This window comes from Netta rufina (genome assembly GCF_964035555.1).
Source record: "Netta rufina genome assembly, chromosome: 2".
In the NCBI taxonomy this organism is placed as follows: Eukaryota; Metazoa; Chordata; class Aves; order Anseriformes; family Anatidae; genus Netta; species Netta rufina.
In genome coordinates, this window is record NC_140124.1 from 84,346,901 (window position 1) to 84,374,425 (window position 27,525).

The 27,525-nt window shown below is 38.1% G+C and overlaps 1 protein-coding gene across 1 annotated transcript in view; it reads left to right on the forward strand.

Moving 5' to 3' along the window:
• The window catches only part of SEMA5A (semaphorin 5A), a gene marked incomplete at its 3' end in the record, with an annotated part of 236,068 nt that overhangs the window by 157,767 nt on the left and 50,776 nt on the right, over positions 1-27,525 (forward strand). The window contains exons 13-14 of the mRNA XM_084306898.1: positions 320-463; positions 8,669-8,816. Coding sequence (XP_084163024.1) covers positions 320-463; positions 8,669-8,816 — 292 coding nt within the window. The remainder of the gene's footprint in view (positions 1-319; positions 464-8,668; positions 8,817-27,525) is intronic.

A 27,525-nucleotide genomic window follows, 5' to 3' on the forward strand; every position in this document is an offset into this window, starting at 1 on the left:
TCTTCAGAACTTTGGTACAAAAGTTCGCAAATCAAGTTTACCCAGAATAAAGTGACTGAAAGCAACTAAGTAGCTTCATGTCTTTGGACTTTATTTACTTCTTGTGTAATGGGGTCCTTGCAGCAGTTTACAATGCAAGGAATATGGAAGGATCAGAGCACTTTTATTTTAGTTCAGTATTCTTTAAGAAATGGAACACAGTGAAGTATTAATGATTTCTACAGAAATGTTAATGGGTCAGATTTTGCTGTCAGTCACACCTAATCAGCCATTCGCTATGTATAACAGATGACAGAGCCTGAGCTTTTTATTCTACCAGAAATGGAGGCTGGACACCATGGACTTCTTGGTCACCTTGTAGTACCACTTGTGGAATAGGCTTTCAAGTTCGTCAGCGTTCCTGCAGCAATCCAACCCCTCGACATGGAGGACGTGTCTGTGTGGGACAGAATCGCGAGGAGAGGTGAGTTATCTTTTCTCTATTATCTATTTTATTTCTTCTGCTCAGCTGTATTCCACAGGATATTTTCTCTTTTACCTACCTGGTTTTTCTTTCATTCCATTTTCTTCCACTCTCTCTTTAAATCCACTGCTGCACAATAGCAGTATTCCCATTAGCAAGGTTGTGGGGCTGCAGCAGTTCTTTCATCTTTCACTTCAGCTGCATCCCTTCCAAGCCAGCTGAGCTCCTAGTAGTGCCAGAGGATTGTGCTGAAGTCATGTGCTGTTGTCCCTTGAGACCCTGAAAATTGATTCTCCTGGAAAATTGATTGCAGTGTTTGAATTGTAAGTCGCCTGGGCTCAAGACCTGGAATTCAGAGCAAAATATAGTAAGGTCACAGCACTATGTTACTGATACTGTGAGTTCGTTTTTTCTGCCTTAAATGAATTAAGCATCTATATAACGTCTAGAGAAGTTTCAAGGGCTTTGTTTTATATTTGATAGATATAATACACCCGGAGTCAAATATCTTTTAGCAAGGTTTCAGTATTTTTGTTGTTGTTTTTGTTGTTTTTTAAATTATTTGTATGTATATTAGCCCCTGAGAAGATCAAGTCAGCTTAAATATTGATTTCAACATCTAATGTTTTGTACCAGACTGAGCATTTTGTCATTATCTCAGAATCTAAAATTCAGACCTCTGATTTTTTCATACACATACCCAAAAGTCTTTAATATGTTATTTATGTGATAGGAACTTTAATAGAAATTAAACATTTATTTAGATCAAACTAGAATATATTCAGATCCACTACAGCTCTTAGATTGGTTTATTATCTTGTTTCCTGAGGCATGCCAAAAAGTTAATAGCAGAAGACTGGTGCTGGTGTAAGAATTTGGATTACTGTAGACATCCATTACAAGAGATGGGTGTGGATATATTTCCTGTCAATATATACTTGCAGTTTACTTCAGTGCTTCTGTAAAGTACTTCCACATAACCAAAGGAGAAGGGATGCTTTTGTCCTACAGTGCTGTCAGATCAAAGTAAGATTTGGTAACCTTTATGGTGAGTTTCAATGGGGGATTTAATTAAGCAACAGCTCTGGCATTTCCTCAGATGAAGAGATTCCAGGGAAGGGAATTTTCATCACACATTTATGTATTGACAGAAAATAAGGGATCTGGCTTCTCTAACTCTAAATGTAATGGATCGGTATCGTAGAATATGTGAACACTTGCTGTTTCAGAGCCATTAATATTTACCATTTCATCACAGAGGAAGAGCATTTTGATATTTCAGAAATTGCTTTCTGAAAATAGTTTGCCCAATCAAAAAACTGTTCACCAAATGTAGAATTAAATCTGCTGCCACATAGCTCTGTCCTAGCATGAATAACAGTTATTGATTTTCTTGAACTGAGAGGTCAGTCCAGGGCAAGATACAATAAGACTGGATATAGAAGAAAAGAGTTTAGTTTGAATAGACTTTTTGGTGATGGACTATGAATGTTAGCAGTCATTGTTCATCTTTATTTTAGCATAGAATAGTCCAATAAGGAGTTTCAGAGAAACACAGAAAGCTGTGAGAAATACTTATCTGATTATAAGAGAAAATTTCCAGTATTAAAACAACGGATGCACTGAAAAAGCATATACAAAATGGAAAGTGATATTTACAATGAGTTGAAATACTTACTTAGAAGGATTGGATTTTGGTACACAGTTGTTCTGAGCAAACAGAAAGCTTAAGTTGCTCAGCTTTTGTAGACCGCAAGTTACTTGTACTATCCCTCTTTTGTCCATTTCAGCAGCAGTCTGGGATTATGTGCCAGTAAATTTACTGCAGGATACCTTTTTTCTCTCCCAGTTCCTCTGTAGCTGTTTACTTTCTCCATGAAACAGCCTCCACTCCCACCAGGCCTGCATTGCCTTATCAACATGCCTCTCATTCACTAGCTTGCTCACAGCTAATTTTCATACCTCTACCCTGATTGTGTTTAGGCTTTCCACGAAACTTTAGTGTGCTGATGCTTTTGGAAGGATAATATGTATTTTATTTCAAGAAGGTGTGGTAGGTTAGGACATTTTGTTACACCATTTGTAAAGCAGCTTTTCTAGAGGAACAGTATTTCCCAGGATTTTGTCAGTGTCAGGCAAAGAACTTGGATCTTTTCAGAGCTGTAAAAAGTGGAGTCCTATGAAACTTGCCAGGCAGGGCTCATCCACCACCCACAGCAAGGGAGCAGAGCAAGCCTGCAGATCATGGCCGGATTCAACCAAGCATCTGGGTCTAGGTGATACTGTGTTGATGAGGCAGCCTGAGATCCCAGTGGGAATCCAAACTACAGTCTTGAAGATCCCTGGCTGACCTTAAATAGAGCTCCTGGGCCCATGGGTGAGGTTGGTTGCCTCCATTAAAGCTTTTCGAGTGCCCTCAGGGCTCTAACAGCTTGTGGAGAGTTCTGAGCTGAGGGCAATGGAGTACCAGTATTTGTAGTAGTATTAATTCACTGTTTCCGTTCAGTGCCAGTGGAGTTACATCTGTGTCAGGTGGACACTGTGTACTTAAGAACTGGGCCCAATACATTTAGGCAGACTCAGCAAGTAGTCTACTTGCAGTACTTTATAAGAAATGTCTTTGCCTACAGAGTGCCAATAAGCAGCGTCTCAGATTTTCTCGTGGAAATTAATGAATGTTTATAAATAGCCTAACATTTTACTTTCTTAGTGGCCCAGCCCATAAGTAAGGTGAATATCTGTATAGTTTTACTAAAAATTAATATTAGGTGGTTTACACACTGTGTGCTTTTGTCTTTACAAAAGTACACATTCGTGTCACCTTCACACGTTTAGGAGATTAATTAAGGGATTCAGTTTCCACAATCAACATTGTGCCAAGTTTTGGAACAGCTTTTAAACAAACACTGTTTCCAGTAGAAATCCAGTGCATAATTACATAAAAATAAACACAAAAAGACAGCTTATTGCTGAGGTTAATTCTCCTACAGATGTGAATGAATATTCAGTTTGAGAATATTTTTCATGCGTTAAGGAGTAAATGTTTGGCTAGGCTATGTTTGTTTTACCTCATGAAATCTGTGATCCTGCAATGTCTAATGCATCAAGTAGATCTGTGCTTGCTGGTCATTCCCTTGAAGTCAGTGGAAATATTTACCAATTTAAAGTTTTGCAGATAGGTTAGGCAGTTGCATGCTCTAGTGCTAAAGGATGGGGGGATGGAAAACATTTGAGAGATAGCAGCAAAGACTTGGATTACAAAGTCAATTTGCCTTGTAGAAATAGGTCAAAAATACAGCTGATGTGTGCTGAGACAGAATATGGAGAGGGAATAAAAATAGGATTTTAACAGAATTTGCTAATCAGATAAAATAATATTGTAATTAAGGCTCGAGATGGAAAACAACCTGATGAATTCACTAGGGGCTTACAAAAATCTGGTCTTTTTCTTTTTCTTTTTCTTTTTCTTTTTCTTTTTCTTTTTCTTTTTCGTTTTCGTTTTCGTTTTCGTTTTCTCTTTCTTTTCCTCTTTCTCTTTCTCTTTCTCTTTCTCTTTCTCTTTCTCTTTCTCTTTCTCTTTCTCTTTCTCTTTCTCTTTCTCTTTCTCTTTCTCTTTCTCTTTCTCTTTCTTTTCCTTTTCCTTTTCCTTTTCCTTCTTCTTCTTTCTTTTTTTTTTTTTCTTTTGTTTTCTTTTGTTTTCTTTCCCCTGTGTGTGGAATATTCACTGAAGCTGCTGGGAAAACTCTACAGGTTTGACTTTATAGAGTCTGTATTGCCCTGTCTTGACATTGCATGTCACTGTTCTGTCACTGAATGAAAATGCTTTTCCTCTCCTTGCTGAGGAAGATGTAGTAGTACAGCCTTGTTAAGTCCACTGGTCTCCCTCCTATTGGTGCAGAACTGAGGTACATTAGAATGAAAATCCCTTGCTTCTAGGAAGTGTATTCCTCTTCTATTACAAAGGGAAAAAGGAAGAAAAAAGAGCAGAGCAAATCAGAATTAGAAAAATGAATTGGCTGCAGTTAAGGAGTAAACCATTGAAAACACTGGGAATTTTCAGGAGTACAATGTAGGAAGCAGTAGATATTGTCACATTTACTTTGTACACAATCCTCAGAAGATTCAGAACGCTTGGACTTGTTTCCATGAGAAGGAGGAAGCACTGAGAGCCAAACATCCCATCTGTGTAGCCCTGTTTGCTTCTGAGCAGAACAAACGAGCTCGGTCTCCTTCAGCAGAGAAGATCAAACACCAAGAGTCCTTGGACTTGCCCCTACTCCCACGACTACCCTTCCTGACGGGAAGTGTGTGCTCCCATGCTCCTCGCTTTGTCTGTTCCCTCCTCTTCCACAGAAATTCCTGAGAGCACATGCCACAACCCCAGCCACCTTCCAGAGTCTCCTGAGTGGGGATTTCTGTTGATGCAGCAATCTCTTTCCAGAAAGGCATGTGTGTGCGTCACATGTCTGCCTTCAATTAAAGGAATCCAGCATTCCCATCAACCTCAGCACAGTCTGTGCTTCCCAGTAAGTTAGCAGCTGGTAACCATGAATACCCAGCACACAACAGTATTACATGGGAATAGGTGGACAGTGATTAAGGTTAGTTTGTTTTTCTTAAATGCATATTAACATAATATTGTTCAAAATTAAGTGTTATGTGTTTAAACAGAATCTCTGTGCAGAGTGAAAAAGACACATTTGTAACTGTCATGCAGTTAATGTGTTGTACTCAGTGCTGCATGACAACACTAATTTGACTAAAGTCAAATACTTTGTCTTTTTATAACACTGAAATAAATTGCTGAAATAAATTCCAGTTGTACCCTAATTGCCTGGAGTAAAACTTACAAATTACTCTAAGAACTAGTGGTTCTGGACATGTCTGGATAGAGGATGTTTTCCTTTTCCCCAGTATGACAATTCCTTTATTAGGGCATTTGAACTTGGGCTCACTGTAAGGGAAAATGGGAAAGGTCACTGTACAAAACCCACATTTCGCTAGGCTGTTCTTCTATCTGACCTCATCACAGCTAGAGATGGGATTAGGGGAGAGGGCAGTGGTTTCACAGATTCAAGTTTCTTATATTGCGTGTTTTGTTGAATTACTGTAAAATGTTAGCCCTTTGGGTCCTGAGAACAAAATTAAGAGGGGAAGAAAGGGCAAAAGGGAAAAAGGGTTACTGAGTGACTTGAAATGCAGCCAAGAATCAATATAATGAAACTTGGCTCAAAGCCCCTTGCTGTAACACAGCACTCAAAGATCAATTGCAGGGATGTATCTAATTTTGAAAACATACCTGATGTTTTTAGAGGTTGTCTGACTGAAATGAAAATCAGATTCCACTTGTACACTGTGATTTTTATTCCTTTTCTGAAAAAAAATAAAAATCAGCAATCGGTTTTGTCATATTTTTTCCCCTGATTTGAAAGCAGTAGTTGCATGTGAATTTTAGTTTTTGTTTGTTTGTTTGTTTTCTTGTTGTTGTTTTTTGTTTGTTTGTTTTTTCCAGTTTCATCTTGTAGTTTCAACTGTAACTTTAAACATTGCTGGTTAGCAGAATTGCTAGTCTTTGAAGTGCTTACTGTGTCAATTGCTAGGCTCCATTCTGTCTTCCACTTAAGAGAGAGAGCAGGTGATAGAGCACGATGGCATTAAGAGGCACTGTGTAGAGTCAGGAATCTCATCTAAATGAGATTTGTCACACCTGACTTCAGGTGTCCACGATGTGAGTGTTAATGCACAAGTGAGATGGCTGAACTTCCACTATAGTTTATAGATCTCTAGGCAACACAGGCAGTGGAGAACAGAGTACTTTGTTTCATTCTACTATATATTCCTAAATTGTGCCAAATTAATGATTCTAGCTCTGTAGGTTGTATCAACAAAATTTGAATTGGCTGTATGGAATCTTAGATGTCTCTCTCTCACACAACTCTTATAGTTATTATAGAGGAATCAGTACATCGAGGACTGTATTTGTATGACCTGTATTAGACATTTACTTTATGGTGACATAATTCATGTTTTTAAAAAGATTTTTTCTTTCCATGAGCTGTTGCTCAAGTTTAGATGAGTACTTCATTTCTAGAGAGCTACACTGTATGTGTCTATATTTTAAGGTGAGATGAATCCCACCCTTAGTTTCACTTTTTGCGTGGCTGAATATCAGTAATTGTCAATTTCATGGCAGACTTGCTTAATCCCATGTGTGTATCCCAAATTAATTTAGCACATCTCCATTCAAAACTAATTAAAATATGCAAAATATGTACTCATTTAAATAAATGGTGATGTTGCATGTAAGTTTCATTGGGTACACATTCTCAACAAATGATCACAGAGACCAACTATCACAAATATTTCCATAAATGAATGCATGTGACAGAGAATATGCATGCAGCTGTTTGAGTTTTTTGAGAAGAATATCCAGTCCCAGAACATTCCTCTGCATCTTTAGGGATAGCATAATGTGAACTGTGAATTGCAAATAATGAACATTCAAGAGAAAAAAAAAAAAAAAGTTTATGCATAAACTATGGTTGAAAAGACATTTACTCAAATCACACACAGAAGAATTCAGAGATAGCAGATTCATAAATATTGATTTTTTATTGTTTTCCCCTCAGTTTGCTGGAGAACAGCAGACATGCTCAATACAAGCCGTTAATAGTTTACTTAACAATACAGAAACACGACACTAAATATTGCTACCCCACTCCCAACCTTTTAAATTGCAGTGGAGTTGCTCAGACCTACAGATAAATTTTAAATCACAGGCTCCAGTGTATGTGAAAAGCCTACTGAGATATATATATATATATGTGTGTGTGTGTGTGTGTGTGTGTGTGTGTATATACACATATATATATGTGTGTGATATATATATATATCACACAAACAACATTTTTTCCTTACAGACTTCTGAACATGCAAATTCTTTGGTAATGAAGAATTAAAGCTTGAAGATCTTGGGGATTTCTGGAAAAAGAAAAAAAAAAAGTTGTTTTTCTTTCTGAAATGTTGTTAATCTTTTTGAAAATAACAACAGTTTATACTGTCATTGTTTCTCTTTGTGTAGAAAATGAATTACCGTTCAGTTTTCATGGCAGGAGAGTGCAAAGTGATGAAAGCCTGCCAGAAATGCAAGAAGACAGTGGATTTTGGATGACTGGTGTAAAAGATGAGGAAGTATTGTAATAAATGGAATTGTTTGTTCAGAACAGTCAGAAATAGTAGGAACAAGAGCCATACAGTGGCAACCACAGTGGTCCCTTTTTGAGTCCCAGTTGTGCTTACTGATAGCCCAAACCCTTTGAACCCACACAGAGGGGCTTTACCAAGCGGTGTATGCTACAGCCAGTGTCACTAGATGGCACACTAAAAATCATGAACCTTAGGTTTTTACAAAAAGTCAAAAAGAAAAAAAAAAAAAAGAAAAAAAAGAAAAAAAAAAAAAAAACACTAAAAGTTGGGACTTTCCCAAATGTCTGAATGTCGTGTAACAGTAATGATGGCTTTGTAATTAGATATTCCTGTTTCCCTCAAGATCTTGGAAGCACCCTGAATCAGTTTGCAGCCCACTGGGAAATCCTTCAAAGATTATAATAGCTGAAAACACCCCTTACAAGATAAAGCAGTAACACTATCAGAACAATACACTTTTCTGTGCCTAGAGTCAATGTTTCAGTTTTTATTTTGCCCATAAAAGTGGAGTCACTGTAGAAAGCAAAATGAAAAAAAAAAAAAGAAAAAAGAAAAAAAGCTTTGTGAGGACGAGAGAGATGGTTCCTAATCAATGCTTGGGTGGAGAATGATAGAAGAGTGCCTGCCTAAATGGTTGTCTTTTGTTTGTTTGACTCATTTCTGCCCCAGATGTATAGCCACAACTGTTATTATGAAAGTAGCTGTCAGCCTTGCTTATGTGCTCACAGTGCAATAGCATGGCTGTATCATGAGTTGTATCATAGAGGGTATTAAGGCACTGAATAAAGCAAACAAATGCTTCAAATGCTTCAATAAATTTTTAAACTCTGCACAGTGTGATAACCATTAGTTCAATGTTTTATGAATAAGAGAAGGGCCCTTTGTATAAAATATTTCCTTGTACAAACACCTATCTGAATAATCAAATAAAGAACTTGGAGGAGTTTTTGTCTCGATACTAAACAGATTATTTGGCTCCTTGTCTGCCTCTTCTCACAGGTACTGCAATGAGCATCTGTTGTGCCCCCCTCATGTGTTTTGGACAGGCTGGGGTCCATGGGAACGCTGCACTGCTCAGTGTGGAGGAGGGATTCAAGCTCGGCGCAGGATATGTGAAAATGGTCCTGACTGTCCTGGCTGCAGTGTGGTAAGTAATTCTCAGCTTGCCCTTCAGCAAATAGGCATGTGCCCATGTGATGTACCCCTAACATGAGTCAGTAGAGTACATTTGTCTTTGCATTGCTGGTGTGTGCTGAAATTCACACAGTTTATTGGAGAAATATATATCAATCAGTTTTTATATAATGTCATCTAGATTATAGGCTTCCTGAGGCAAGGTTGGTGCAGATGGGCAATGTGTCTTCGGCAGGTTTATGGTCTTTTTTATTTTGTTCACCAGAATACATGGGAACTCTTGCTATAAGCCCAGGTCTCTGGTGTCTCTGGTCCTGTACAGCGCAGAAAAGGATAGCTTTAAAATCTAAATAAATAATGTGACAAAAAGTGAATACAGATTACACAGTGATCTTAGCATCTCAGCAGCCTAACAGCTGCCAATTTTTGAAGCTACTGTGGGACAATTTTGAATGAATTAAATAAATTGTGAATACCTCATTTACAAAGGGAAGTGTGGGGAACAGCATATAGGGGCTTTTTCTTACATATGAACAAACAGAGCATTATGTTTCATGGGATGGGCACATCAAAATGGAACATTGCTTTCTTGAAGCAGTATATACATAGCAGCGTATGAGTGTTTGAGAGAAACATAGCAGAGACATGCAGAGAGCAGGGTGACAAGTTCACTGCAGTACACTAGGAAAATAAGCTCGGTGTGAATAGTGATGAGTGGTTAACACCATCAAAGCCAAAGGAAGGGATTTTGTTGCAGTACAACTAGAAGCTGAAGGAAAGACTTAGCAAGTGTAGGTGAATATCAGAAGATGAACCTTGGGGTGCCGTTTCATGTTACAGCTAATTTGAATTCTAGTGATGGATTGTCATGGAAGAGGATATTATGTAGAAAGCAAAATTTGAAGTGGCTGAAACCTAAGAAGATAGATTCTGTTGCTGAATGACAGAAGGTATTGTTAATCTCCCCAGTGACCAAAATGAACACAGCTCAAAGGAAAATTGTGGGTTCTGTCTTATCCATGTAGAGTTTAATGACTAGGCCTAATGCTGCACACTGAGAAATATGCACTGAGCTTTGTTCCAGAATACTAGACACAGAATAATTTTTATTTATTTCTGTTTTCACATATTAAACCAATCTTTACATGCCTTCATTTTAGAGAGTAAACAATTAATTCTGAGGTTTGTCATCATCTCTAGACTATTTGTTAGTCTGGTAGTAATTCAGTATTAAAGGAAGGATCATTTGTTACCTTTCTTAATTTTAAGCATTTGTGTATTTTCCCAGGATTTGTTCTCTTAATATTTATCCTGGTGGTAAAGTGCATTTTCATTATATTGAAAGCATCCAACATTTTTTTTCTTGTCTTTCAGCTGAACTTTAAGAATTAGCCTAATAACTTTTTCAAAGTTTTCCAAAATATTTGTTTCCCCCAATGATACACAAAAAAAGCAGACATATGGCCTAGATCTATTGTTAAGTCTTCATGGCTAGCATAGTAAAGAGCATAGTGTGAAAGGTTTCTGTCCCAGTCATCCCTGTTTATCCCATCTCCTAGTATTCATGACTTCATGGGATGGGATAAACAAGTATTCTAGTATAGCTGGTATTCATTATTCACTTGGAAAACTAAATAATCTCAGGAAAAAATGCAATGAAAGTGGTAGTATTCTACCCTACCTACTGGATATTAGATCTGGAGTAAAAGATGTTATAAGCCTTTCACCAAGTGAATGAAAGGCATACCTGAAATAGGCTCAGGGAATTAAAATACCAAGTTCTCTTTTTTTTTTTTTTTTTTTTTAATCATGAGAAGATAGCTTTAATATAAAAGAAGGCATTCTGAGTTTCTTATTTACCTTCAGTAAAGATGAATTCAGGGAAACTTTCATAATGCTAGAATAACCTGAGTTGCCATAGGTCTGCAGTTGTATGGTTTGGATTCTGCTGTCTGTGTAGTCAGGACTTGCATTCTTAAAAAGCAGGAAAGAAGTACGTAGACTGAGGAGAGCATACCATTTAAGAAGAAAATAAAAATATTAGACTTCATTTCATTTTGAAATGTTTTTGTTTTTTTTTTTTTTTTTTTGATGCATCAGAAGTGTAGGGAGGCCTAAGTGCTGTCTTGGGACCACTTTCAACTATGGTGGTTCTTTATCTTTAAAACAATTTTTCAATGGGGGGTTGGGAGAGAAAAAACACTGCAACTGTTTTCTTAAGAAAGGGTTTTCATCTTGTTTGCCAGCAGTATCAGGGGACCAGATATCAGGTAGGGAGTACCTACCTCTTCTGTTTACTAATCTGAGACCAGCCTGTGTGTCTGTAGTACAGCCAATCTTAATCTCTTTAGCTGTTCTCATTTTGCTGCTTTTACCATATCCACAGCAGTTGTCTGTGTCCATCTGATGATTTCTACTATGTAATTTTTACTCAGCAAATTTCCTCCCTTTTAGCTCTGTTGTATTGCTGTTAGTCCATAACAGCACAGCAGGTGGCTACTGCTTGTGTTTTGTTTTATTCTCATCAGCTGGTTCCTTGGCTGTATCTCATATTCAACCAAGGCAGAATTCAACCAAGACGATTGGATATTTCTTATCAGTACTTAGTAGAGAGTTCCATGCAGCTATTGCAAACTTAGCATCTTATAAAATAATAATAATAAACCTTTTGATGCATACAGATATTCCAAAGATATAAAAACATGATGGTATTTTAAAGATGCATCTCTCACTGAAGTTTACTCAATACATAAAAATAGATGACCGGAGAATAAAGACCAAAACCATTTAAGCATTTTTGCTCAATATAGAAGATCATAAACTTTTATGATATATGAGAGCTAGAACACAGATACTCCAGAAGGTCAAAAACATGAAGTTTGAAGTCAAAATCTGGAGCCATAAGGACCTGTCAAGATCTTTATGCTAATCAAAGTTAGTGCAGAATGCTGGAAATTGTCTAATGAGTGAGAGGATTGTCACAGCCAAATTTAAGAGCAGCTAAAATCAGGTAATTGAAAGCTTAGGTGGATGACAAAACCGGTATTACTCAAATGTATTCAGGTGATCCATGTGCTAGAGAAAGCACTGTGGAATTCTGTGGACTAAGTTAATATGACTCAGAGGACAAATCTCTTTAGATTTTACAGCATACTTGGGTAAATTGTACGTTTGCTTCAGAAAGCTCTTTTCCCCTGAGAAGCATAATCTCAGTTGAATTTGCCTCGGGTCAGTAATAAAAAGTAAATTATTTTCAGAATTATTCCTAGAATAGGAATTCTAGTCCAAGGCTCCAGTTGGATAACATACATTTTGTATTTGTGTTCTCATTTCAGTCATGCTAACATATGCATTAATTTTAGTATTGTAATGGAAATCTGGTAAAGAGTATATACTTCACATATACCAAAGCAAAGCATGTTAGATTTTTCTGTGAAATAGAACAGAAGAGCAGATTTTGTGTTGTTGTTCCTTAAAAATAGTTGCTAGTGTTGCATTCATATTTTTTCATTATTATTTTAATGTTCCAGAATTGTGCTGAAAACCAGGGAATTCTGTATTCTAAAGTTTCTGCTATGACACATGTTTAAAAAAAAATGTCTTGGAAAAACAAATATCAGAAATGTTCTCTTTCATTAAGTTTTTAAAAGGAATTTGAAGATGGAAGGTTTGCAGAAATACTTTGTCCATCAGAAAGGACACAGTCTGCCTTTAAAATATTTGTCATATCCCAAAATAAATTCCAAACGCCCATTTGAGCAACAAGAGAACAGAAAAGATTGTTATTGTGTTTTTATTTATTTATTTATTTATTTAAGTTTCTGCCTGATCTCTAAGTTAAGGGAAAATACTCCATCATCTATTGCAAAACCAGAAAATGTACCTCACAGAAAATGTGAGGTACAAAAAATTACACTTTTTATATGACATTTGACTATTTCATGCTCGTTTCCTTTTTAAATTTTTTTTTTTCCCTCTCTATAATGTAAACTCCGTGGAATATTAGTTGTTTCTTGTATGTTTTAAATGTTTTGCAAAATAGAGCCTGCCTTCCTCTGATGATGTATATGTAGCTGCAATTACAACCAATATCAAGTAATTAAAACGGTTTAAAAAATCACAAGAAATAGTTTCAGAAAATGCTGACATACTGAAAAGTGGTACATGTGACTCTCAACTTTGTCAGTTAAGTGGGTTATCAACTTGGCATGCATAGTCAAAGTAAATGTGAAATACAAACTGATTTAAATGATGTGAATATATATCTAAGTATGAGGCAGTTAAGGTAGTGTTTAATTACATACACAGCAATCATTCTGCTGTTTGATTTATTTAACTTTGAGAAAGGGGCTAAATTGCAAGTTGTTTGCTTTCTTGCTTAAAATAAAGCATTGTGAAACTTCACTTTTTTGAGAAGTATATAATTTTAAAAGTAAAGCTACAAAATAAACCTTTGTCTCTTGGAAAACTATCAAAACTCCCCTTAATTCAGGACAAATTAAGAAATTCACTACAACCTACGACAGTTGATAGTGACTTCAGTTTTCTTCTGAGGTTCCTATAACAAACTCTTTCAGGGACTTCCAAGTCACGTGCAATATTTTATTTTATGGAACAATTATAGTTGTTTTGAAATCTTTTTCAAACCTAGTTGGATATGTTGCCCTAAATATGTATTCTCACATTCAGGAGCTTTGCTCTTGATTGTTATGTATGATACAGATTATGTGCTTTGGATTCAGAATCCCAGATCTTATTTAAAATACCATATAAACAAATCTTACGGTAACTATGCATAAGCTTTCCCAGGGCTTTCAGTGTAGGGAATGGCTTTGTTCCACAAAGTCAGGTGAAGGCCAAGTGCCTCTGTTCATGTAAGGAGTCCTATTGATCAGAGGTTGGAGACATGATTCAGTACATCCAGGACATTCCATGCTGTGTCCTAAAATGCCAAGTTCACCAGTGTCCTGTTACAACTTTTGCTATTTGTTATGGTTTTCAGCAGCTCCTATGCTGTAGATCATAGAATCATAGAATGGCTTGGGTTGGAATGGACCTTGAAGATCATCTAGTTCGAACCCCTCTGCCATGGACAGGGATGTCACCCACTAAATCAGCTTGCCCAGGGTCTCATCCAACCTGTCTTTGAACACCTCCAGGGATGGGACATCCACAGCTTCTCTGAGCAACCTATTCCAGTGCCTCACCACCCTTTGAGTGAAGAATTTTCTTCTAAGCCCTAATCTAAATCTCCCCTCTTTTAGTTTAAAACCTTTTCCACTTGTCCTGTCATTATCTGCCTGAGCAAAGAGTTGCTCTCCATCTTCTTTATAAGCCCTCTTTAAGTACCAAAAAGTTGCAATAAGGTCACCCCAGAGCCTTCTCTTCTGTAGGCTGAACAGCCCCATCTTCTTTTAGCCTTTCTTCAAAGGAGAGTTGCTCCAGCCCTCTGATCATCTTTGCGGGCCTTCTCTGGACCTGTTCTAACAGATTCACATCCTTGTGATGAGGTTTGACTGGAGAGCTGTCTTACCTAACAATATGAAATTGCAACAAGTTGCGTGAAAAATACTGATTCATTAGAGGACAAAAACTTAAATTAGTTTCCACCTTCAGAGACAGAGTTACTGCTGAGTCCCTTGTTTGTTACAGGTTGCATCCGATGCTGGTCAGTGAGTTTGATTGTTAGCACACATGCAGTTTGTGACTAGCCACTGCATGTCTTTTAATTTTAGTGGTAGGACTTCTAAGTTCTACTGGCAGGAGATATGAGAAAGGGGAAATGAAAGAAGGAAAAATTTTGAAGTCTTGAAATATAAACTTACAGGAAATCAAGCTTCATTAGTCGCTTATGGAACTACACGTGTAGTGTAGTTTTCTTTGATAAATAGTATTTCTGTGAAATCAGAATTGACAACAGAGAGAATGGTATACATAAATAAATAAATAGTTATTTTAACAGAGAGACTCAAGTAACGGTAAGATATGCAGCAACTGAAATGTACTTTGAGGGAATTCAAGACCAAAAAAGAACATCATATGTAACTCCCAATGTTTCTACCAGTCTGTTCTGGGAGAAAGTTTCTTCCTATCCTCCATCTAGCAATCATGAGAGCAGGTTACATCAGATAGCCATCTAGAAGCACATCTGGTATTTCCTGTACAGTTTCAGAGGACTGGCTTAGCCCACTAACCCCAGCTGCAACCAGTTTCAGGTGCCAAAAAAGAAGGCAAAGAATAAGGTAAAAAAGTACATGGAAAATCTGCATATGCAAAAGAATCCTTCTTGATCCCTGGAAGCACCTGACTAAAACTCAAAATATGACAACTGGTTATAGTAATTACTATGCTATAGAAATGCACCGATTTATAAATAGTAAATGTAATGGAACAGTTGTATGAACCGCATATTTTTAAGGACATCAGAGGCCTGAGGTACGAGTGAAACTCATATAGCTCTACATTGTGTGTTTTATGTGGAGTGAAGGAGGAAAAAAATAATGTCAGTCCTGGAGTAATATGTTGGGAGGGAGGGGGAATGATAGACTGCTGTTGTTGTTGTTTTTTGTTTGTTTAAGAGAGAAAAAGATAGCAAGCCTCATATCTACATTTATCTAAATTAAAGGAAAAGAAGAAAGTGATGCAGGTGGAGAGGGGCTGTTTTACCTGATGTCTGATTTTCAAAATGCCAAAAAATTTCAGGGTATAAAATAACTAAGATGCAGAATGGAAAGTGGAAATCAATTCCTTAAGATACTACTAAAGCAGACTACTTGATACATTCCTTGCATTATTTTTCAAGAAGATTACAGGGGCTTTTTTTGCCAATCAAATTGAAACAGCTTCAAAGTATATGGCTTTAAATTTGTGATACGGTATTACAAGGAAGTATGGTCATTGAAGTGATATACTAGCAAGAAGATGTAGGAGTTGAAGGGTGTATCTAGCCAGGTATACATGTACTGTTGGGTTGTCATGGAAGAGGATATGTGAGATTATTGTGAGATTACTCTAGATTTCCTAAAGGAAAGAACTTGGGTTCTAAGAAAAAAAATAAAATGATAATTTTCTTTGTAATACTGGCAGAAAAATTTGGATTATGTTTTCTGGTGTCCTGAAGTTGGGAGGCATCATCAACGCAGAAGTTGATTTGGTTGTTTTATTGCTAGGTATCTCTGAGGGCTGAAGTAATATAAGTGAAAAGAGTTGTATCATCATTGCAAAGTCATAGAGTTTCAAGGAATCTCCTGCTCTCACTTTGAAGCACAGTGAAGTACAAGACAGCAGCTGGGTGCACAAGTTGTTTATAATACTAGCTAAAAGCCAGAAAAGTTATGTAGCAGTGAAAAAATGTAGATTTGGTTTTAGCAGTTAGGAAGTTTCAGAAAGGTATTTCAAATAAAGACATAAAGGTAGTCTAGGGTTTCCCATAAATAATCTTAGAAAGGCTGACTACAACAGCCCAGACTGAAGCTAGTTGAAATCACGTTGCAAGTAATGGTTAATTCTCCATCACTGCTTATCTTCACTTATCTTCAAAGTGGAGCTTATTTTGAAGCTGAATTTATCTAATTCCCTTGAATTAAGGACTGAAGTCATTGGATCATGTTACAATTTCCTCTACAAATTTTATATATCTTTTCCATCTCAAAGCTGTCTTTGTAAGTATGCAAACACCTTAATTTTACTGCAGGTAGCTCAGCAACAACCTTAGGGCATTGTGCAGTTACAATCAAAATGGGGAAAAAGGGTGCATGACACATCACATTGAAAATTATGCCAGAGGCATGATAGAGCTGTTCTATAAATCTGTTCTGTAGCCATACTTACTGTTCTTAAAGGAAAGTATTAGAAAGGAGTATAGCCCTAGGAAATTTTCAGAGAAAGCCAAAGGCTGGGATTCTGATAAGTCAGAGTAGACAGGGTTCTAGTGTACAAAGGACCAATATTTAAAATAATAACAGATCTGCAGAGGAAACACTGGGATTTCTGTGCACTCTGTATTGTAATATACAATGTTAATTTTTAATTTTAAAGTAATATGAAGCCACTTAATTGAATTAAATTCTATTCAGGGCATTGTTATGTGACGCAACTTGTTGCAAGACATTGTTGAGGCTTAAAACTTAAGAATAAAAAAAACTATTCAACATATTCAGCAACTCTATACAAAGTGTGCAGAATATCGGGATGAAGTAGAGTTATAATAGATCCAAAAAAAAATTAAAGCTTAGGTGGCATGGTAAATCACATTTTAAGCTTTTAAATCTTTTTTTGAATATGAAGAGTCTGATTGATCTGTGCTTTGAGCATTCCACTTATTTCTGTGCTGTCCTTTGCCAATAACCAGACAACATGCCTGATGTAGAATGGCATTTCCAGTGTTCCTCTTTTTAATTTATTATTGAATAAGCTTATAACTAACTGCTCCTCTCGTTATTTTGTTCCTTTTAGCCTTAGACTCCTGTAGTTAAAATGCTATCGTGCAAACATAGTTAATAACACGTTAAACTCTATACCAGAAACTGTACTCACATGTAGACCTGATTGCTAACACAAAGCAGTGTTTTGTTTCAGACTTTTGACCTTAATAAGTTGAGGGATGGTTGAAGCCTGAAAAAATATTATGCACTGTTGCTGTTATAACTTCACTACTGCAGTGAATGTTGAAAAGTGTAAGATTGATTTGTTAGCTGAGCTAATTGGCAGCAGCCCTTAGCCATCAGAGTGCAATTATAGTGGATAGAGTGGATCTCTATCCAAAATCATGATGTTTATCTAACAGCTTTTGTTTTCACTTACTCTCAGTGTTATAGAAATTTTTAATTTATTAGGCTGTGATAGGATTCTGCTTTTCAATGAAAATAGTGTCAGGAAGCCCTATTCTTACCCAAATTATATCAGGTTGGGGCATCATTTTATATAAATTTGGGAATATTTACTGATGAAATTAATAAAGTACTATTTTTTTTCCTCCTGGGTTGATTCCTTCATCCCTTCCACATTCAACTGTTGGCTTAGAAGATACCTGCACTAATACTATAGCCAGCAAATACAAGGCTGTAAATTACTCAAAGCCCCTGACAAACATGTTCATAAGCCTTAAAAAAAAGCAAGCATACATTTTCATTGTGTTTATTCATCCTTTTGTATCTTCAGTGTCTTGTGATTCTGAGTCTATTGTAGCATACTGAAATATATTTAGGCCTAGATATTCCAGTAGATGGGATTGCATTCTTCATGTCTGAAAATATAAATTCACATAAGCACTGAACATATTTACTGTTATACACAGTGATTAGCCTGTACAGCTTAAAGGGCAGGATGTAGTTTCACAGTCACAGTACACTTTATGGTACTGAAAGCAGCACCACATAGCGTATATATATTTTTTCTGACTGAGTAGTAAGCTGAAAGTAAAACGATGAATCCTGCAGATTCCAAGGCAGCATTTTTTTTTTTCATAAGACAATACTTATAACATCAACTGAAACATCTGAAAGGTGAATGAATTTGAAGTCATAAACCCAGCCCTTTCAATTTACAATACAAAAATCCTCAGCTTTGTAACTCATGATGATTTCTAAAATGAGAGATCAGTGAAGCATTTATGACCCTGTAAAGATAAAGACATTGATTTATCTTTCCTTTGAACTAGGTGAAGCCTCTGTGCAGACTGGGAGTGGTCCAGGTGGTCAACCCCAGAATACAATTCTTGTTTGCTTTGTCCAGAGATGTTCTAAATGGAAAAGAGCAGCTGTAGACTATACCTTTAGTTTTCAGCTATCACATTCAGAGGAAGCACAGACTCACTTTCATCTCTTTGAGCTTTGAATTAGCCCACTTAAGGAAAAGTGAAAAAGAAACTCATTTAAAGTCAACATGCTAGCTGTGCTAGCAATTTACTGACATTTCAAATGGAAAGTCAGCCAGGTTGTCAGCTGGTACAAATTCATGACACCCTGTTGATTCCCTCTGGGATGCACAAGAAAACTTGCAAGTTACAGCTTGACTATTAACCCTTAAAATTATAAACATTTCTCCAGAATAACACGGTAATAGGAGAACCTCAATGCTTTCACCATGTTCCTTAACTTAGACTACCCTCACTGGTACCTCTTTGTTCCATTCACCCTGCCATGCAGGTGTCAGGGTGTTTCTTCTCCACCATGCCAGCATGGAGGCTGCACAAGTACTGCTAAGAAACAGGCTGTGTCAGGGATAGTACCTGAACCACTCATTTCCTTCCTGGATAGAGAGGAAGAGGAAAATGTAAATCTCTCCCTAGATCTCATGGCAGTATGGGGAAGCGAGGGGGTGGGGTTGCCCTTTATGTGAGGGAGCAATTAGAGTGTACCCAGCTCCAAGTGGAGAGCTTGTGGGTAAGAATTAAGGGGTGGGCTGGTATGGGAGACATGGTGGTGGGGGTCTACTACAGGTCTCCAGATCAGGAGGAGGAAGTCAATAAGGCCTTCTACGAGCAGTTGCCAGTAGCCTCACGATCACGAGCGCTGGTCCTCACGGGGAACTTCAATTACCCAGACATCTGCTGGGTAAGCAGCTTGGCCAGGCACAAGCAGTCCAAATTGTTCCTACAATGCGTTGAGGACAATTTTCTGACACAGGTGGTGGAGGAGCCAGCAAGGTGCGGGGGGTGCTCCTGGACCTCGTTCTTACCAACAGGGATGGCCTTGTTAGGGATGTGAAGGTTGGGGGCAGCTTGGGATGCAGTGACCATGAGATGGTGGAGTTCCAGATGGAACTAGGCAAAGGAAGTAAGGCTAAAAGCAGGATTGCTACCCTGGACTTTCAAAGAGCCAACTTTGACCTCTTCCGGGACTTGCTTGGGAGTATCTCATGGGATAGGCTGCTAGAAGGCAAGGGTGCTTGTGAGGGCTGGGCTACATTTAAGCAGCACTTCTTCCATGCTCAGGATCGGTGCATCCCGAAGAATAGGAAATCGGGGAAGGGAGGCAGGAAACCCATGTGGATGAGCAAGGAGCTCATCAATAAGATCAAAAGGAAGAGGATGGTCTATGAAATGTGGAAAAAGGGCCTGTCCTCTTGGGAGGAGCATAGATGTGTTGTCAGGTCCTGCAGGGACACGACAAGGAAGGCTAAAGACCACCTAGAGATGAGGCTTGTGAAAGAGATAAAGGATAATAAGAAGGGTTTTTTTTCAAGTATGTAAACAGCAAGAGGAAGACTAGGGACGATGTGGGTCCCTTGCTGAATGAGGGGGTGTCCTGGTCACGGGAGATGCTGAGAAGGCAGAGATACTGAATGCTTTCTTTGCTTCAAAGACACTCCCCCAGGACTCCTCACCCCTGGCAATAGGACAAAGGGTCTGGGAAATGGAGGGCTCCTCCCTGGTGGAGCTGGGAGTGGTTTGGGAGCATCTGAGTGGGCTCAATGCACACAAATCCATGGGTCCTGATGGGATGCATCCGCGTGTGCTAAGGGAGCTGGCAGAAGTGATCGCTGAAGCACTATCATCTTTGAGAGGTCCCGGAGAATGGGTGAGGTGCCTGAAGACTGGAGGATAGCCAATGTCACTCCTGTCTTCAAGAAGGGCAGGAAGGAGGATCCGGGAAACTACAGGCCAGTCAGTCTCACCTCTGTCCCTGGAAAGGTATTGGAGCAGCTTGTTCTGGATGCCATCTCCAAGCAATTGGAAGAGAAGAAGGTTATGAGGAGTGGTCAGCATGGATTCACCAAGGGGAAGTCGTGCTCGACCAACCTCGTTGCCTTCTATGATGGCATCACCAGCTGGGTAGATGGGGGGAGAGCGGTGGATGTCATCTACCTTGACTTTAGCAAGGCTTTTGATACTGTCTCCCATGACATCCTACTAGCAAAGCTGAGAAAGTGTGGGATAGATGAGTGGATGGCAAGGTGGGTTGAGAACTGGCTGACTGGCTGAGCTCAGAGGGTGGTGATTGGCGGAGCAGAGTCTGGCTGGAGGCCTGTGACTAGCAGTGTTCCGCAGGGGTTGTTGCTGGGTCCAATCTTGTTCAACATCTTCATCGACGACTTTGATGAGGGAATAGTGTCTGCCCTCAACAAGTATGCTGATGACACAAAGCTGGGAGGAGTGGCTTACACGCCAGAAGGCTGTGCTGCCATTCAGCAAGACCTGGACCGGCTGGAGAGATGGGCAGGAAGAAACCAAATGAGATTTAATAAGAGCAAGTGTAGAGTCTTGCACCTGGAAAGGAACAACCCGAAGCATCAGTACAGGCTGGGGGACGACCTGCTGGAGAGGAGCTCTGATGAGAAGGACCTGGGGGTCCTGGTGGATGACAGGTTGACCATGAGCCAGCACTGTGCCATTGTGGCCAAGAGGGCTAATGGGATCCTGGCGTGCATTAAAAGGAGCGTGGTCAAGGGAGGTGATCCTCCCCCTCTACTCTGCCCTGGTCAGGCCTCACCTGGAGTACTGTGTCCAGTTCTGGGCTCCCCAGTACAGGAAAGACAGGGATCTCCTGGAAAGAGTCCAGTGGAGGGCCACAAAGATGATATGGGGCCTGGAGCATCTTCTCTATGAAGAAAGGCTGAGAGACCTGGGTCTGTTCAGCCTGGAGAAGAGCAGACTGAGAGGGGATCTCCTCAGTGTATATAAATATCTGAGGCGTGGGGGACAGAAGGATGTAGCCAACCTCTTCTCAGTGGTTTGTGGGGATAGGACAAGGGGCAGTGGCTGCAAGTTAGAGCACAGGAAGTTCCGTACTGACATGAGAAAGAACTTCTTCATGGTGAGGGTGACGGAGCATTGGGACAGGCTGCCTAAGGAGGTTGTGGAGTCTCCTTCTCTGGAGATATTTATGGCCTGTCTGGACACCTACCTGGGCAGCCTGCTCTGAGGAACCTGCTTTGGCAGGGGGGTTGGACCCGATGATCTTTCAAGGTCCCTTCCAACCCCTACAGTTCTGTGATTCTGTGATACTTTGCCTGTTGTGTAGGCTGGATTGCTGGATGCCAGGTCAGGTACAAGACTGCTGTGCAGCTCACACAGAATCACAGAATGGTTTGGCTTGGAAGGGACCTTTAAAGGTACAACCTACCTGCCATGCTCAGCACAAGACTCTTTTGTATGATTGATGCTTTATTCCCAAGCAACCCCTTTTTTTTGTACATCAAGACCATTTTATGAATGTACTGGCTGATTCTAAGATTCTTTATAAAAAGGCATTTGTATGTTAGTTCATGTGAGGACATTGTATAAGGCTCAGACATGCAACATGGTAGGTTCAATGTTTGGCTCTGCTATTTTGCTGTTCTGGTAATGTAATACTAGTGTGAATGTAACTCCTGGTAAGAAAAAAATAATTTCCCATAGCTGATCTTATTCTGGTCCCATCCCAGTCAATACAAACTATAAGAAAAAGCATTAGAGTTAGGCAACAAACTCACCTGCTCTCTTGGCCTTACCTGACTTAGCTATGTCTTTGGACAGCCTTCAATGATATAGCCCATCAGAAGTTCAGAGACTGTATGTGGTTACTCTATGAATAAAACCAAGATGTATAATCCTGCTTTAATATGAAGTATGTTCGCTCTATGTAATGCATGGCAGACATTCAGTCAGAAGTTTCTAAAATTTTCAGGCTATTGCTTAGAAAACTAGAATTACAGTATATGCATTCATGTAAGAGCACATAACCCTCTTTACAAATTCACTAAGCTCTGTATTAATAGCAGTTAATTTGTGTGTCCTATCCCTTCTTGAAAAGCTGATCCAGAATCCCTATTCATATATTGAAGCACTTGTGTGAGATAGCTTGGCAGCATGAATATTTTTTTAAAGAGACTTTAAAGTACTTAGAAAAAGAATTAATATCAGTGCATATAATCTGCTTCTGCAATGGAGGGCTAAGAGGAATAGTAGACATATAGCGAAATGTAACATCAGCAATTTTCTATGAAGTATAAGATCTTCAGATTTTAAGATCCAATGTGAAGAAAAAAATATGCTGTGTTATAGAAATTAATCCATCAAAAACCTGTCTGTAGGTCATAAAATTTAATTTTGGGGGAAAAAAAAGGTGAAGAATGGAGTCTTTTAAGTGTCTTTAGTAGGAAAAATGTTTGAACCTCTTTTTTTTTTCTTTTTTTTTTTTTTTTCCATAATGATTGACATTTTATTTGCCACTTAGTTTTCTAGGTGTAACTGAAGCAGTAAAACAATATGAGATGCCCTAAACATAAAGTCAATTCAGTCTTTCATGACAGTCACAAAATGTCAAGAAAAAACAATTTATGTTGCCTTAAGTTTTATAGGAAGAATAGTTTGCACAAGCAGAATTCCCTGTGTTGTGATGTGTTGTGAGAGGCAAGCAGGGAAAAAAGTAAAATTTAAATCACGAGATCATGAGAGTGCAATGTTTTTTTTTTAAAAAAAAAAAAAAAAAAAAGCATTTGTCTTTGCCAAAATCACAGAAGGGCTTTGCCAAAAAATAGTGAGACAAATAGAGATGAAAATGGCCTGTGTGTTTGTGTTTGATAAGGTAGGCATCCTTCACTATTTGGGGGAATTTTTTTGACAGGTTTAGTTCTTAGAACTGCATTCTGCCTGTGGTACCAGCCTGGTATAGTATATGCACTTTCTTAAGTATGCACTTTCCCTTTTCCTCTGCAATACCCCCTGGAGAGAGCCTTTGCAATGTTTTCCTGAAAGTAGACAGCTTTTTAGATATTAAAGTACTTCCAGTGCTTTTGAATACGTTTAACCACACAGGTGTCAGCACAGACCGTGTTGGACACCTTTCCTTGTGAAAATTGAGCACGTATTTCTCTCTTCCATTTCCTATCTTTTAACCAGTTTATTATCCATGAAAGGATAGTAGCATTTCTCCTAGCTTGTGACTGCCAATTTTCCTTAAGAGGCTTTGAGAGACATTGTGAAATGCCTTGCGGAAATCGAAGTTCACTGTATCAACTTACTTCCTTTACTCATGTTAGTTGACTCCTTCGGAATAGGACTCTGACTCTGCAGTCTCTCAAAAATAATGTCAGACTTACCACCTTCCAGGCCTCATATGGGAAAGGAATTGTAAGCAAAAGGCTGTGTGCCACTAGCAACAGTTTAATCATTTCTGTTTCCTTAATTATATTCTTTGGTGTCTGTTTGTTTGTTTTGTTATTTGTTGCATAGTGTCTTCAAAACAGAAAAATTATGAACCATCCCTGTTGTGGTATTGCCATTTCTAAATGCCTCTTGTGTACCTTTATAATATATTTGGCCTACAGATTGCTTAGCAATATTTCTGTCTATAATACATTTTGAAGTAGGATTGACTTTTAGTTTTTAAACCTTTTGAAGTTCCTCCTTAAATTATTTTTTGGCCTCCCTTATTCATGCAATGTGCAGATTTCAATATTCTTTCCATACATTTTCCATTTGTACAGAACTTTTTGAAGAGTGACTTAGTACTTTTAATAACCTTTCTCTCCCAACTGTTTATCTCTGCTGATTTCTTTTCAGCCTTTCTCAGATTTCCTGATAGACAGCAAGCATTTGCTCTCTGCCTCTAACACCGTGCCTGTGATGTTCTAGTAGAACATTGCTGGTTCATGTCCCTGATTCAGGTCCCTCATCAAAAGCTGTACTAAACTCACAGCTATCTTCTTTGTTCTTTTGTACTCAACAGAAGAGGTCAGGGACTAGTCCCTTAATACTTTTCTCTTGAGTAGAGTCACTTCTCAAGAGAGCAGAAAGCAGCAAAAAGTTGTTGTTGTTGTTTTGTTTTGTTTTCTCAGAAAAACAAAAACAAAAACAAAAACAAAAACACGTTGTCTGAAATAGTGGGTTTTCATTTGGTTTCGTTTCGTTTTGTTTCACTGTATCCGTATTTCTTAACCTTAGATACCTAAAGCAGGAATCTAGTCTGCTTAGTGAAGGTCAGTGTTTTCCTGTGGAGGGACATTTAAGAATTGCTGAACTGGGCAATAGCTATATTACACTATAAAAGAACAAAGAAACAAAAACACCTCACCGCCCACACTTCTGCATTAGTAAATTTATGCTGGCTAAAAGAGGTCAAGCAAAAGGACTCAGAACCCATATTCTGTGACAACAATGAAGTAAATACACCATTTTGTTTCTGCAGTTGTTCAGAATGATGTTATATTCCATATGGAATCACAAACATAAACACAAAGTGTTTTAGTGCTTGATTGCCACTGCAAAAACAGGGCCTCATCCAAAAGGCAATTTAGTCTTCCTTTGATTTGGGGGATGTCTGGTTCAATCTCAGACTTCGTCATTCTGACTGCTTTTTAATAAAGATAAGAACTTGCTTATAAATGGATTACCAGCAATCAAAGAATTGGTTAACATTATCGTCAGATGATTCTTTTTATGATTTGGATGTGGGGACTTCTGTTTGTCGGCTAATTTATTTTGTTGTTGTTGTTTTTCGGCATCCTTTTCTGTGTACACAATTCAACAAGTATAAAAAAGATATATTTTTTTTTTCAATCTAGCTTAATACCATAAAATTGTCACTTACAAAGATCCAGTTAAATAGATATCCTGTGAAGCTTTAAAGTTGCCATATTATTTTAGTGAAACACCATTAAAGGCTGTGAGCGTCTGAACAGTCCCTGATGAATTCACTTTCCAACTCCGTAAATGCACAAAATCCAGTACTTACTCAATGGAATAAGGAACGTGATTAAAAAAATAAAAAGCTCCAAACCCCACAGCTGGAGCACAGATGCCAACAAACATAACTTTGATGCTTCACAGATGATTTTGAATACAAAGCTGTTCCAATTGATTCCTTCCCTACATTTTCCTTGGAAAGAATTTAAGTACCCTGTGGTTTGTTTGTTGGTGGTGAAGAGATTATACAAGTTCATGAAGAAAGCCTTTTTTTTTTTTTTTTCATAAATTGATGCATGCTTATTTGATTCCGTTAATTAAAATTAAGAAACCACACGTCCATATATTTTTAAGCTTAAGCAGTTTTCAGTGTTTTTATGGATTTGAATTTTGAAAGGTAACTGAGGAAGTGGTATAGCCATGCTGTGGTAGAAAACTCGTAAATGTTTAACTCTGCAGAGTTTATATGATGTCAGGAGACTTTTTTTTTTAACCTCACAAAGCAGATAGGCCTTTAAAGACCACCTCTAAAACCTTCCAATTAAAATCTAACAGTGGAGTCCAACTTTCTGTTACTGTTGAAGCTAGACAGACAAGTTTTATATCCATATATAGATAAATCTATGACATATTCTTGGTTGAAATGCACATTTGAAAGTACACATTTCTTCAATGTGTGTATGCTCAGGAAGTACCTGATAGTTGAGCACATTTTAAACTTTTAGTGAGAATTGAAAGCACAGCTGTATGGGGACACCTACCTGCTGGGGATTAGCTTAATCCAGGTTTGCCTGGATTGCTGCCTGAGGTAAAGGATACTGGAAGAGAAGGCCATGAAACTGCCTATGAAATGTTTAAAAGGATTTTTGAGCTCTGACTTGACTGAATCCCTATAACTCATACTGGTGCCAGGCTCTTCCTTGGAGAATGCACATTCATCTAGTGTTTTTGAAAGCCATTTTGCTGTAGAGGAGTGATTTATAGAAAGAATGGCTTTACCTGTTTCAGCTACTGGCCTAGTTCATGGTATTGTTCTTGCTTCTGTTATCTTTGAATAGTGCCAATCATTGCATGAGCTTGGGATCATTTAATTCAACAAAAGTGATGAATGAATGACTTCTATGAATTACTGCCAATAAAACTTGCGTCTCAGTCACTGGAAATCTTGTACAGTCCCAACTATAATTGAAAACCTTTCATAACAGGACTCATACCGGAATTGTATTGGCAGTATTCCAGGTTACACATGCATATTAGATGAAAAAAAAAAAATAATAAAAGCATTAGGAAACAGAAAGGTTTATCTTAAGTAGCTTGTTTAATTACAGTGCTGTTATTTTCAAATCAACAACCAAGGAATGTTAACTGTAATGCCTCTTTTACTGAAAGAACATTTTCCTGGCTTTCTGAATTGTGATGTCCCCATTTTCTTGTCCTTAAACTATGTCTAGGACAGAACAGTGTGCATTCAAAGATTTGGAGTACTATAATTAATGTTTAAAAAATCTAGATTTAGAGCAAAGAATTCTCAACACATTTTGAGACAGTATAAGGGGCAATGGGTGGCTGCCTGCAGATGAGCAAGTAGCTCTAGCAGGTTCAGACCTCATGCTTGTTCAATAACTTATGATTTACAATATTCTTGTTAATTTGGTGGTGATGAGGGTTTCTTTCTGTCACTTTTTTCACTCCAAGGCACTGAAATGGTGTGCCATGAATGAGAAGTTTAGATTTGATTCTCTTCTCAAAATGTCAAGAAAATGGAGGCTAGAAGCTCTGTGGGGAAAAAAAAAAAAAAAAAAAGTAAAATATAAAACATCAACCTCTGCTTTACAACAATCCACAGACTTCTATGAAAATATCCAAATACTCAGAAAAAAAAAAAAAAATCCAATCCTTTTGAATAGTTCTCTGTTGTCCTATTCTAAAAAGATTTCATTTTGTAGTCTTATCTGCATTCATATTAGAATATGCATATTATAATTACAGTATAATCACAGCTGGGGAGGCCAGGACATTCATAGATTGCTACCACTTGATTAGCAGTTATCTCATAGTTAAGATAATATGGAGGGCACTTTCATTACAAAGAGAAAGCTTTCCAGGAGGTCAAGAT